The sequence below is a fragment of the Rhinoraja longicauda genome, chromosome 40 (genome assembly GCF_053455715.1).
Source record: "Rhinoraja longicauda isolate Sanriku21f chromosome 40, sRhiLon1.1, whole genome shotgun sequence".
NCBI classification, from domain to species: domain Eukaryota; kingdom Metazoa; phylum Chordata; class Chondrichthyes; order Rajiformes; family Arhynchobatidae; genus Rhinoraja; species Rhinoraja longicauda.
The window spans coordinates 8,023,926-8,038,656 of NC_135992.1; the positions used below are offsets into that span (position 1 = coordinate 8,023,926).

Genomic DNA, 14,731 nt, shown 5'->3' on the forward strand with positions numbered 1-14,731 from the left:
ACCTTTTTGACCTGCCTATAACGTGGGAGCTTGTCAAAAGATGCTATAAAAACAAGATGGACTACATAAAATTAATCGCTCTCATTTAACCCAATTGTTAGTCAACATTAACAAATGTGTGTATTATTTGTTTGCTTAATTTACATCTTTCAAATTGAAGTTTCATTTTCTTGCTCAGAATTGATTGCAATAATTATTCTGTTTTTTTCTTCCTACTTTTGAAACAATAGTATAATTTTAGCAATGCTCCAATCCTTTGGCATCACACTGGCAGCCAGAGAGCATTGGAATATAATGTTCAGAATCTTTACATTTTCCTCCATATTTAAAAAACCCGCTTAGGATACATTTCATGTGGGTCTGGTGATATATCCCCTCACATGCTGAATTCGTTAACACTTCCTGTCATAGCAGCTCTATCTATAATTTTGCATAACTTTCTTCCTAATCCACCACATTGGCATCATCCCCCTCTTTTGTGAAGATAGTTCCAAAGGACATTCATTCAGAATCTTTGACTCACATTTATTTCTTCCATATATACATAACTAAATCTTTAAGTGACCCTACTCTTTCCTTAATTATCTTCTAACTCTTGCTGCATTTATAAAATATCTTGGGATTTCTTTGGTTCCCTTTTAATTTCACCCTTACATTTTCTATATTTTTCTCAGCTTTTAATCAGTCTTAAACTTTGTGATTAAAGTTCTCTTTATCAGTCTCACTATTTCATTTATGCCCCATGTCATCTCGGTAGTTTTACATTTCAGCAGTCCCATCCTTTACTTTTGTGAAAACATGTCATTACTCAGGTTGATTGGTTTATCTTCAAGTAGCTGTTTAGAGTCCATCTTCGTTAAATCATTTCCTTAAATCAACTAGGAATTTATTTCTCCCCTAATTTATCACCTTTAATTCCCATGTTACCATTGGCCTATTTCAGCCGTTTCTGATAAAAGGTTGATAAAAGATTATCAACATGACATATTAAGTCTTGCCCCTCAATTCACAGATGTTAATTGACCAGCTGAATATTCATCTGCAGTTTTTATCCTTCCCCGTTGGAGTTAAGACTCACACTTGCCCCTCAGTGTAAGGAAGACTTACCTAGAGTGGTTACTGCTAATGATTTTATAATGAATTAGAGGCATACCGATTGGTTTAATGGGTAAACAGAAAGCAGCCCTAAAGAGCAGGGAGGGAACATGCTCAATTCCAGGGTCAGGGAGCGCCAATCTAAGCCAGGCTGACAGCAACAGTGCTTTAGTAAATCATGTCATTGAGGTTAAAAGGGGAGGCATTGAAAGAAAACCAATATTTCTTAAATATGCTTTTGTATTTATATAGCACCTTTAACATAACAAAACATTCAAAGGCACTTCAGAGCAGTGGCAAGCAAAATCTGTCAGTGGGCCACATATTAGGGCAAATGAACAAAAGCTCCAATGACTTCACTTCACTTGTTAGGTGACAAGAAGATCAGCCTTAACTGTGATGTCCCTTCACGATTGAACAGCTGATGACACTCACTTGCTAGTCTCACAAATGAATAAGTGGCATTTTGGTGGGAATACCAAGAGGTAGGAGGTGGCAATGGAATCGTAAGCTAGCATGAATCAGCACCTCCAGAAGCTTTCTTTTAAAATTGAGATAATGGAAACTCACTTAAAGGATGCTTTCAACAAAGAGGAGAACTAGTGTTTTTCAACAAAAAAAAATCCACTCTGTTTACGTCGGAATATAAAAGTCAAGATAAAAAGCAGTATAATATTTTACTAAAACTCAATATTAGTGAGTGATCTTTGATCAGGGACTCTATTAGAATCAATAGATTTGATCAGAACACTTTGCAAAATACACTCTCACCCATCGAAGGTCTACACAGTTTTTAGCCTGAGAAGTACTAGGTTTACCTTTGTTTGGCCACACACAAACAGATCTAAAAACCATGGGACAAAACAATGAAACAAGGAACATGCCAAAAGAAACCTTAAAAATTAAAAGGATAGTAGTGAAGGGGTTTAAACATTAAGTGAGGGCAAAAGTCAGTTTTCCAGCAGTGTGCAACATGAGCACCAAGAAGGGCTAAGAACCATTGGAGAAGCCACACATTGAGCCAATAGAGATAGAGGCACAATCCCAGAGAAACAGAGTAACCATTCACAGGCGTGACATACAAGGAAAGGGGGAGAGAGGGGGAACAAGGACAAACAAACACAAAGAAAGGGTGCATTAATCAGCAAAACCGTAGTTAAAACTCTGAGTAAGATGTGGAGGAGTCACCATCAATCAACCACTAAATATAGCTCAGGCTGCTTAAAAAAAAATAAAAAATGTACATTCCAGTACAGGCAGCACCAAAAAACAGCATTGGAAAAGGGGAAAACGACAAGTCAAGTCACATTCGTAGCGTTAAACGTGAAATGGCAGATGGGTTTCCTTTTTGTTTGTGTTCGTTTGTTTTGTTTTCCTTTTTTGGTTCACTTACCCCCTTGCGTACCATCGCCAGCATGTATAGTTACCATGGTTACTGTGACTCAAGTGAAGGGCCCTAAACGCTACATCATCGAGGAGGGAAATATAAAAAAAAGCAAAATATGCAAACATCTTACTCAAAAGGCTTTAAATGATTCATAAAGACCAGTCTGCATACAAGGCAGAGCTGAGGAGGAAATCTAAGACCTAAAGTTCCTTGGGAATTAAGAAAATTCTAACCAAAATTATGAAACATTAATCAGGCTTCGGATCCTCTTTGGACAAAGACACTCTAAGCTGTCTGCAGATTTGGCTGGCTCGTAATAGGCCGAAGGCAAGGAAACAATTGGATTTTTAAAAAATAAGACTAAGAATAACATATTATGTTTTAACTGTTTATCTTTTAATAATTTGTGATAAACATAATTTTGTTATGCATATTCCAAGTAGTTCGGAGCATTGATCTAAGGCCATCTGCAGCTGCTTGAAAAGGCAGTCCAAAGAAGCTCCAGTCAACCTCTTGTTTACAAAAGGAGAGGCCACCTCCACTGATGGATTCACCCCTCAGCACTGCATTGGAGAAAACTGACTCATTTCATTTTGTGTTTCGGTAGTTTTACCTCATAAAACCAAGGGGAACCTATTTGCACCCTGCTTTGAAAGACACGGAGGTAAAACTGGACATTCTCATTGCAAAAACAAAACAGAAGAGAGCCTTGCACAACAGAGGCCAAATTAAAAAAAAACAAACATAATTCTGGTCAGCAAGGCGGGAGGAATTACTGTGTAAATTAATGAGTGCAAAAAAGAGATTGGAGGGTAAAGGAGGAGTTAGAACAATGACGCACAAAAGATGACCATCGAACAACCAGTGTACAAAATAAAAAGTGAGGCAAGACATTTAAATTAAATGTATAGAAGGAAACAATTTTTTTAAGACATGCACCTCTATTTTACGGCCCTCAACCACCGTGCCGTGTAATTTCTCCCTCGCCCTGTCGGCATCAGCACTAGATTCGAAAGTTACGAACCCGAATCCCTGCATGCGGCGGGAGAAGGGGGGAGAACAACATGCACATCATTATAAATAGAACAAGTACATGACCACAATCAGCAATACTCTTCTCTCTCATCCTCATGCATGTTTCTTGGAAAATTAAAAATAAATAAAAAGGTAAGCGGCGAGGCCAAACAAAACTGTACTCGTTACTTGGGCTGCTCATTAGTAATTGGGAGTTTGGGGCAGCATTTTGTGGGTAAAGGAAAGTGATGGATGAAAGCGGCAAAGAGCAGGATATAGAATTTTAGTGAGCAGAGGTCGGAAGGAACATTGCAATTTCAAATTCATGTTTTTAGGTGTTCCTATGCAATATCTATAATTAGTATTTATGCTGATCAACAATTTCAGAGTTGTTCTAGCAGCTGGCTCCTAAAGCATATACTTTGCATAGCTAATGAAAAATCTAAATGCTATTTGTCCAGGTCCCTAAGGAAAGTAAATGTTTTGAGTTTTTACTTTATAAAAGTCAAATCTTATGAGCTACAGTCACCCAGAATATAACACATTTATTTGGCTGTTACTGTCAGTTTCATGCTATATTACATGCCAGCAGTGCAACCATGGGACTGTGTAACTAACCCGTTATCATGTTGAAGTATTGGTGGGTAACTTCCTTATTTCAAACCTTTGTTGGATTGGTGATGTCAATAGATGGGGAGGGGTCTGGAAAATCAGTCAGTGTCCTGTTTATAATTCTCCAGTGACCTCTGATGAAAACTCCAATTACTGAGGACAGCATCAGGCACAGCTGCAACAGTGAGTGTCTACATCCCAGGGAAAAATTCCAGAGCTGCCAGAACCTGTGGGCCCACATATCAGCAAGAGTCTGGCCTGTGGGAAATACAGGAGATGAACCGAGGGGTAAAGTTTTGTAAGTACAGCAAACACACCAATCTTTTTTCTGAAAATATAATTCTCGTAATGAAATAAATCAAATTGAGTTAAGTCTATCTCTGGTTTTGACACGCAGGTTGCCAAAATGCTGCTCTCCCTGCTGCCTTTCTGCTTCTTGCCTTGTCCTCACTTCATGTCAGTTGATCCCTGGAAGACTGCTATTAATTAAATTTAATTGTGTGTTCGTGAGAGATGACTTTCAGCTGCCACTTATTAGACTGTGAAAGGAGCCAATGGAAAAACAACTGACCGCATCAAAGCTAGAATTCTGTGCGCCAAATGGAAGAAGAAAATGATCCAACTACGAAAGACTTCAGAAACCCCAATCTCTGGCTGTACATTTGAATCAACTGTGAGATAGTTTGAGACATTTTGCTTTGCAGAATGCAATTTTTGGTCATGTGAAGGGAGCTGGTCATAGAGATAAATTATGTAGTCAGTCAGTGGATGAATGCTTTTGTGTGTTTGCCAGCCAAGCCATTAACTACTTGGGCTTTTAACAATTTAGTATAAACCATGGACACACAGAATCCAAACTAATCCTAATAAACACAATTAACTTTTGATACCAATCAATTCCTGAGTTTTCCAAACCACAACATATTTTAAACAGGGAATGATCCAATCAAATGTAATTCAATGTTTTGTAGGATTGCAAAAAGTCACTTTTGGGGGGAATGGGTGGCACAGTCAGAACACTGTCCTTTTCACCTCCGAAATCTGGGTTCAAGCCAGCAGAGACAGATGGCAGGAAAGTCTCCACTCACAGTCATAATAGTCCCAAGAGAAATTAATTTTGGCAGTTTCTAATAGCAGAAGTCTACAATGTAAATGAAGTGTAATTCCGCACTAAATAGCAATCTTACTCAAAGGTCATAAGAATGCTGATTAGAGGAAATAAAAAGTCAAAATGAAGCAATTCTGGCTATTCTGCACTTGCTGAATGTTGAAGCTCAATGAGTACTATGGCGCTGTGCTGTAACGGAGGAGCATTTTTCAATAAGTAACCTGACTCAGCATCTCTCTAACACTGAATGTCCAATGAAACAAACCTCAACTCAAACCAAAATTGAAAATGTTCCATATCAAACTTGGATTCTTCACCAAGATGATTAAGTAAAATACTTGTTCTTTTAACAACAGAGAGACCTGGTTAAAAATATAATACAAGAATTAAAGGCAACCATGCGGCCATATTTAAACATTTCTATTCTATAGGAGGGTATATAACATAGAACAGTAAAGCACAAGAATAGGCCCTTCGGCCCCCAATGTTTGTGCCGAATATGATGCCAAGACTATCCCTTATCTACCTGCACATAATCCATATCCCTCCGTTCCCTGCAGATCCATGTGCCTATCTAAAAGTCTCCTAACTCTCACTATCGTATCTGCCTCCACCACCAACCCCAGCAGCATGTTCCAGGCACTCACCACCCTGTGTATAAAAAAAGTTGCCCCATCTCCTTTAAACTTTGCCCCTTTTACCTTAAAGCTATGCCTTCTTGTATTTGATTTTTCCATCCTTGGAAAAAGGATCTGACAGTCATCTGCCTCTTATAATATTATATACTTTTATCAGGTCTTGTTGCAAACTCTAGCATCCCAGTGAAAACAATCCAAGTTTGTCCAAACTCTTTCTGTAGTCAATATCTCTAATCTAGGTAACCACTTCCCAAAGTCTCAACATCCTTCCAGTGATGGGGTGACCAGAACTGCATGCACTACTCCAAATGCAGCCTAACCAACGATCTACAAAGGTGCATCCTGACTCTTATATCCAATCCCCCGACCTGTGAAAGAAAGCAAGCATGGCATGCTTCACCACTCTATCTACTTGTATTGCCACTTTCAGGGAGTTATAGACTTGGATACCAAGACCCTTCTGCATATTAATGCTGTTAAGGGTAATGTCATTAATTGTATATTTCCCCTAACCTTTGACCTCCCAAAGTGCAACACCTCACATTTGCTCAGAATAAACTCCATCTGCCATTTATCTGTCCTTTTATGATCTATATTCTATTGTATACCGTGATAGCCTTCCTCACAGTATGTGGCTCCAGCAATCTTGGTGTCATCCATAAACTTACAAACTAACCCGTCCATGTTTATGTCCAAGTCATTTTTATATATCACAAATGGCAGAGGTCCCAGAACAGATCACTGTGCAACTTCACTGGTCACAGACCTCCAGCCTGAGTATTGTCTTTCCACCACAACTCTGTCTTCTATCAGTAAGCCAGTTCTGAATCCATATGACCAAATCATTGTTAATAGTGTGCATCTTAATCTTCTGGATCAGCCTGCCATGGGGGATTTTATCAACTGCCTTACTAAAATCTGTAGACAACATCCACTGCCCTAACATCATCGATCACCTTTGTCACTTCTTCAAAAAAACTCGATCAAGTTAGTAAGCCACGACCTGCTATGTACAAAGCCATGCTGATGCCCCGAATTAACCCATGCTCTTCCAAATGGGAGTAAATCATATCCCAAAGAATCCTCTCCAATACCTTTCTAACACTGATATGGGGTTCTACGACCTATAATTCCCTGGATTCTCTTTACATCCCTTCTTAAATAAAGGGACATTAGCTGCTCACCCATGGCTCGAGAAGTTGCAAAGGTCCTTGTTGAGGCTCCTCTCCTCTCAACAATCTGAGCTAAATCTCATTACGTCCTGGGGATTAAGCCACCTTAATGCTCTTCAAGAGCCCCAACATCACCTCCTCCTTGTATATTTGATACATTTTAATGAAGATCTTGGGTTCTATTTCTAGATCAATAGCAACGTGCTATTACTTAGCAGTCTTCATGGAGTATTTAAAATTTAAAAACCAATTTAAATACGATGCTCAATTCTCAGTGTTTGGTAAATAGTTATTTTGTATATCGGATCTGACCATTCCGAAGCATTATGCATTACTAAATCTATTTTTATCTTGCTGTTACCATGGCTTAATTAGTTTCATTTCATTTTACATTGGCTGAGTGGAGAAAGGAAGCTGCTGCAATAATCAAAACTCCTACTGTGAAGAAGATGTGAATGATTACCTTGTTAAACCACCTTCTTGCAGTATTTTTTATATTTCAGCAATTTTGAAAATTATTCCCTGTTAAGTGCAGACACTATCATATTAGAATTGTGATAAACGTTTGAACAAAAAAAGGTGGGAATGATCAGAAAACAGGTCAAGATTTAGTAATATCTAAAATTAATGGCAAATGGGAACATATTAAACATTTAAATTTTAATTAAAGATTTCTAACATTATCACAACTGATTTCTAACATTTTTTTCTTTGACTCCCCATCAATCAAAACCATCATCCATTCCTTAAAATTCCTCTCCTCCTCTGCAATTTCTTTCTACCCCATTCCTGAACAAATGCACTGATCTTTCAATTCACATCAAATGATTGATTTTTCCATTTTATTTGTCCTTCCTTAAATTGCTCTAGCAAAGTTTCTTTACAAAAAACCCCACGGAAATCTTTTGCAACAGTGATGCCAGCTTCCTCCTAAAGTGCGATCAACAACTGACAAATATTTTGCAAAATATGGTGATGATAAAGTTGCAACGTGTATTTTGTATTAAACCTGAGAGTGGCTCAACAATTAGAACATCGCCTGAGTTAGAAGGTCTGAAAATCCAAATCTATTCCTAGACTTGGTCATGTAATTTGAGCAATTTCAATGCAGTACTATGCAGTTGTGCATGTTCAGAGTTTTCAAAGGGGACATTAAACAGATCTCTTTTCTTCCTTGTGGTATGATCTGAAGAATACGGGTGTTCGTCTAATGCTCCTGTCCACACACATTCCTCAAACAACAATGCCACAGGAATTAACTGATGTCTTTGCTGTTGATGGGGCTATGCTGAGCACAAAATCATCATGGTTTGACCCATACAGTTGTGAATATACTCCAAAATAGTTCATTGGCCATGAAGCACACATGAACGAGGTATTGAATGAATCTAACTTCCCAATTTTTGTGTAACATTGAATAACCAGTTATCAAGATTTGACAGCTACAGAATTGGAGGATGAACTGAGACAAAAGCAACAATGCTAAAGTTCTCTAGTTCCAAAAATTCTCATATGGTGGCTTATAATGTTCCACAACGATGAAAGGTCAACTCAATAAAATTTCCTCTCTCCAACCACAAAAATCAACACTCATACTTAATGCTTTGTCAGCTCTGACAAATCCACATTTAGTGTCGAGGGCAGAAATTCAATTTTATTTTGGTCTAGCTATTCCTAAAGTCATCTGTCCTCAATTTGGCATGGAGCACACACACGCACTCACACACAGTTTCACAGCCATATTTGGACATGTGGGCATGGAAGTCTAGGGCACTTGAAAATAAAATAGTAACTCAATATAGGCAGGTCTGCATTTAAAGTTATGGGCCATATAAAGGATTTTATCAACGGTTAAAGAAATTAATGGTAAATAATTATAGATAGGGACAGTGTGATGGAGATAGCCCAAGTAACTCGTCGTTTTAACCTGGCCTCAGAACTGCAATAAATACAAGCAACAGATGAGCAGTGTCAAAAAAGTAGATCAACAACCCCTGCAGAAGAATGATAAATAAATGTTACTAGATACAAATATAAAAACGAGAAATAAAAAAGGCAATACTCCTATGTGTGTTCATAGACAGAAAACACAATTTAACCCATAAGAATACATGCACCATATCCCCAATATACCACAGTGCACATAATAACACAGTTTCAGCAGCAAAAACAATCATGCTTGAAGTGATTGGTCGAGGGTAGTTGTTTTCATGCTGCGTTAGAGGAGTTTTATCTAAAACCTTATTCATCAACTAAGAATGACGTGAAGCTTTTTGCAAGAATCAGTTCCCCTGTTCGAGCCCACAGGTGACACTGCCAACCACCACCATCAGGAGCAATGAAAATCACAATTAAACTGCCCCGTGTCATCCTGCTCACTGGGACAGATCCCTTCAGTGAAGAACAAAAAACAGGCTGGTCTAATCTTGGTTAACTGTAGGTTTATGTGTTATATAATAACTCACATTCCTGCTCATATTCTAAGCCTGATTAACTAGAAACAAAAGAAAAATGTTAAGTCCAGCATTTGACATTCATTTTGTTTCCATTAAAAATTTAACTCAAAATCACGTGATTTTCTGACGAGCATATTAAAAATAGCACAGTATGAGATAGGTTATTGTTTGTAATTAATGGAGCTGTTAATTAGAGGTCTCTGTTCACACTATAGATATTATACTATCTGCTGAAATAATTTGACCTCTTGGCAACTTTAAAATTATCCTCAATATATGAGCATGGGAAGACACCAGCATTGTGATGCATCTTACTATTTTCCAGTTTATTTAAATTTTCTTCCATGATCTAAATTTTCTACATAAAATGCTTCTGGGTGCTGGCTGCTCTTTAATACATGGCAAAGTGACATGCCTTTGTGCATAGGCCCTGGCAATGAGTTGGTTGTGTGACGATATACATTATTGGCAAGTCCGATCCTATTCTCATCAAATGTCTGTACAATGATCTTTGTGCAGCAATGTTTCTACGCCGTTATCAATGGGGTAGTAATGCTGATATTTATGCCCTTTCAGCTACCCTGATCAAAATTAACTCACACGGCACAGTTCTAGCCTCAACACTGTTCCTTTGTCCCGCCCCCCTGACATCAGTCTGAAGAAGGGTCTCGACCCGAAACATCGCCCATTCCTTCTCTCCTGAGATGCTGCCTGACCTGCTGAGTTACTCCAGCATTTTGTGAATAAATAGCCTCAACATGAGATATTTTAGACTTTAAGGCAATTAAATCATCAGGAAATAGTGATTTGAGTTTTCATGAATGAATGCCACAAACACTTGCAAACTGTTTAAAGAAAAAATCATAGTATACTCAATGCCAATGATGGTTTGAACATCTATGTTGAATAGCTTGCTCTTACTCATTTTCTGTACTCAAACAGGAATTAAAAATACTTTGGAAGTTGTATGGAACAATTGATCAACAACTTCATGGGGCAAAAGAAGTTAGCTAACAAATATACATTCAGCAGCACACTGAATATTAATTTCCATCTAATAAAATTACTGATCTCTAACATTTTAAATAATGGAGTGATAACAGCTTAAGTGTTATTGTGGTGCCCATTCCATCAATGATTATGCCCTGACTAAAGATCCCTGGACATTCTTGCAAGCCACTCCTCATCGTCAGTTCAGTTTCATTTCTCCCAATTCGGGCAGTTTGGGCATGGTTAGCAGTGGTCTCGCAGATATCGTACACAGCAAGCACACCAATGCATGGTGAAGCTCCATAAGCTGGATACCTGTGGCCGACTCTGAGGACCCACTGTAAAGGATAGCAACTAGGCAGAGACAGCTGTGAAATTGACGAATATAAGCAAAAGGTGTGAGGTCGAAAGGATTCTGGCCAAGTCCTTCACCAGAAATATTATCTCGGTATTAAAAATGTTGCTTCATTAGTCATGAAATCAAAGGAATATGAAAGAAAACTTGTTTTTCCTAACCCTTTTTAAGCATGAAGTGGTTTTAGTGAGACAGTTAATCATATAAAACATCAGAATACTGTGTGGCGATTGGTCCCCTGTATTTCTGGAAAAACACAAACATAACCAATCAAATCACAATTTAACTCCTTTGCTGCTAAATGTAGCTCCCACCCACTATAACGTCAGAAACAGAAAGAAAATAAACTTCAAGATAGACACAAAAACCTGGAGTAACTCAGCGGGACTGGCAGCATCTCTGGAGAGAAGGAATGGGTGACGTTTCGGGTCGAGACCCTTCTTCAGACTGGTTAGGGAAAAGGGGAACGAGAGATCTACATGATAATGTAGAGAGATAAGAACCACGAATGAAAGATGTGCAAAAAAAGTAACGATGATAAAGGAAACAGGCCATTGTTAGCTGTTTGTTGGGTGAAAACAAGAAGCTAGTGCGACTTGGGTGGGGGATGGATAGAGGGAATGCCGGAGTTACTTGAAGTTAGAGAAATCAATACAATACCATTGGGCTGAAAGCTCCCAAGCGAAATATGTGATGCTGTTCCTCCAATTTACGTTTAGCCTCATTCTGACAATGGAGGGGACCTTGGACAGAAAGATCAGTGTGGGAATGGGAAGGAGAATTAAAGTGTTTAGCAACCGGGAGATCAGGTAGGTTCAGGCAGACAGAGCAGTGAAAGTGAAACGATCGCCCAGTCTACGTTTGGTCTCGCCGATGTATAAGAGTCCACATGTTGAACAACAGATACAGTAGATGAAGTTGGAGGAGGTGCATGTAAACCTCTGCCTAACCTGAAAAGACTGTTGGGGGTCCCTGGACAGTCGAGGGAGGAGGCATGAATATTGATTTCTCTAACTTCAAGCATCCCCAGCATTCCCTCTCTCTCCATTTCTCCCCCACCCAAGTCGCACCAGATTCTCGTTTTCACCCAACAAACAGCTCACAATGGCCTGTTTCCTTTATCATCGTCTATATCTCTTGTTCCCCTTTTCCCTAACCAGTCTGAAGAAGGGCCTCGACCCGAAACGTCACCCTTCCTTCTCTCCAGGAATGCTGCCTGACCCGCTAAGTTACTCGAGCTTTTTGTGTCTGCAGTTCCTCCCTACACATACTGAAAATAAACGTAAAAATATATTTCAAATCGATGTAATTTAAAAAAAGGCAATATCCCATTTTTATGCCCTGTACAGTCACTTGAAATCATTGGCAAATGAAAAGGTGATTATTGTATTTAGTATGAGATCAGAATGGAAAATGAATGTTGGGAGGGAGAATAATTCACACGTCATTTTCTACATTCAAAACCATGCTACCCCACTTAAAGCTGTGATAGCTCAGAGAGTTGTGGCTTAGGCTGGGTAGAACAACAGAATGTCTGCAATGATTGTAACAGCTCTATGATAACTGAGACCGAGCCTGAACACGTCACAGAAGAAAAAGGTAAGCTCTCCCCCCCCCAAAAAAAATGGGCATCGAATGTTAGAAAAATGAATCTACTTGCTTAAACTTCCCTTCCACTATAAAGCTCACAATTTAGTTTCTGTAAGCTTATTGTCAATCTACTGACTGGATGGAGCTGTGGGCAATTTCAGCTTTTGACTCCAATACTAGATAGTCCACAAGCACAGTCTAGTAGGATTGATGGGAAAAGGCAGATTGGGAATCCAGCAGTGGACTCCCAAATCACTGAATTGCAAATAAAAAACAAAGCAAGAAGAAATAAAAACTAAAAATGGTACAACTCCACAGCAGGTCAGCAGCATGTGTGGGGAGAGAAGGTTGGACTAATGAAAAGACATCAACCAGAAATGTTGATTTAAAAAAAAATCACGATGCTGCTTGACCTGTTGAGTGGTTCCAGCAATTTGTTCTTTTGTCAGCATCTGCAGCTTTTTTTTGGAGTGAAGCAACAAACTTGTATTTACATTTTGTTTTAAAACTTCTTGTAAAGGACAATGAAATGGAAGATTCTCTTTAAAAACATTCTATAAAATGCTGCAATCATAACATTTTCATAAGTAACAAATCAGATTATCATGTGATATTACGTATGGTCATCTCTCTCCATCCCAAACCTTTGTTTGACTGCAATGGTAATTGTGATAGATCATAAAGAAACATTAAGCTGATTTTCCAGCATTACAAATACATTAAATACCCTTAATACTCAGTCCTTATTTCAAGTGAAATTTCTATCTTTTCTAGTATACTATTTTATCTGCACTGGTCATTTAACAGCACATTATTCTTTCTATCCAGAGATGCTGCCTGTCCTGCTGAGTTACTCCAGCATTTTGTGTCCACCTTCGGTTTAAACCAGCATCTGCATTTCCTTCCTACAACAATTATTTAAATTTAAGCCTGGTTTACAAATACAAGCATACTGATGGCACAAGACAGTCAACAGCATTCCTAGTTCTCCCAGTGGGACATGCACAATTTCAGATGTAGCCCAGGATTGTCGCACCATAAGCCTCAAAAATTACACTATTGCTAACTAGTGGTATACCACCGTGACTCTTTTCCCTACTAATGGCTAGCTCAGAAGACCACCATTGTTTTGCTTTTAAGCTTTTATCAATTAAAAAATACAGCTTACATCTTTAGAAATCCATTTAATATTACATTCAGTGGACTGTGAGCACCAAAGGCAAGTTTGGAATTTGGTGCTGAGCTAGTTATCACGTTGCTTACTGATATGGTATTTCCCTCAACACCACTGAAGATCCATGAATAGAAACACAAGGTTAAAAAGGTGACATATGATTTGCTGCATCTGCAGTTGTTGCAGGGTGCTGCCACCATTCTCACTCTGCTCATAAAGTAAATGTGAGAAATCTGCAGTACTTGCAGTCTTCACAAAGCCATTTATTAGGTGGGAGGTTAATACCTTTCCTTTTTGATTAGTTAGTTCAATTATGGCAAGGGGTAGAGAACAAGATGAAGCTTCAACTTTGTTTTCTGAATAGCAGACCACCTCAGTGACCCTAATTTCCAGTGTTGCTGCAATGTTCAAGGTTTGCAGGAATCAAGAGCATGTGCTCATCTATCAATTTAAAGCAAGTTGTAATGGAAAAAAATGTACAATGTAGAATAATTAAGTTGCCTTAAAGCACAGAGCCTTTCTCTTTTTTTGAGCATCGCTAAACTGCTCTGCAGTTAAAAAGGCTTTTCATGACAGCTCTATGATTAAAAAGCCTGTCAGCTCGCTCTTAAAAGAACAAAAGAAGAACGTTTACCTTGAGAATTTCTTTTTAGAATTTCCCCCAGATAAACTGGAGAATTAAAATAACACTAGGAACTTGACATTAGCAGTCTGAAAAGGAATGAGGAGGGAGAGAGATGAATTCAACGCCACAATAGTAAATATCAATGGGTAATATGATAAATGTTACTTCAAGGGGAAAAAGGAGCAGCACAATAATGGCAGTAGAAAAGTGACAATAATTAAAACATCAGAAACTTAGTTTAAAGTATTTTTACTTAATCAGCATAGTTTTGTGTCCTGAAACTGATTCCAGCCAAGTATCATTTTCCAAATTCTGTCACCATCAAACATGGCCAATTAGTTTCCATGCAGATAGTGTCAACAAATTGATTGGTATCACGTATTACCAAATAAATAAATAGTGCCTTGACTGCACATATAACTAAGTACTTAGTAAAGGCAACCAGGTGAAAGAATCGATAAATGACAACAATTCTGGATTGTGAACATTGTTTCAGTGAAGGGGAATTAATAAAG

The 14,731-nt window shown here is 38.4% G+C and overlaps 1 protein-coding gene across 7 annotated transcripts in view; it reads right to left on the bottom strand.

The window, feature by feature from the left end:
* Positions 1-14,731, bottom strand: part of LOC144611422 (RNA binding protein fox-1 homolog 2-like) — a 200,853-nt gene that overhangs the window by 35,723 nt on the left and 150,399 nt on the right. For all 7 annotated transcript variants that reach the window (XM_078430493.1, XM_078430498.1, XM_078430497.1 and 4 more), the window contains one exon: positions 3,422-3,514. In XM_078430493.1, the coding sequence (XP_078286619.1) occupies positions 3,422-3,514 (93 nt within the window). The remainder of the gene's footprint in view (positions 1-3,421; positions 3,515-14,731) is intronic.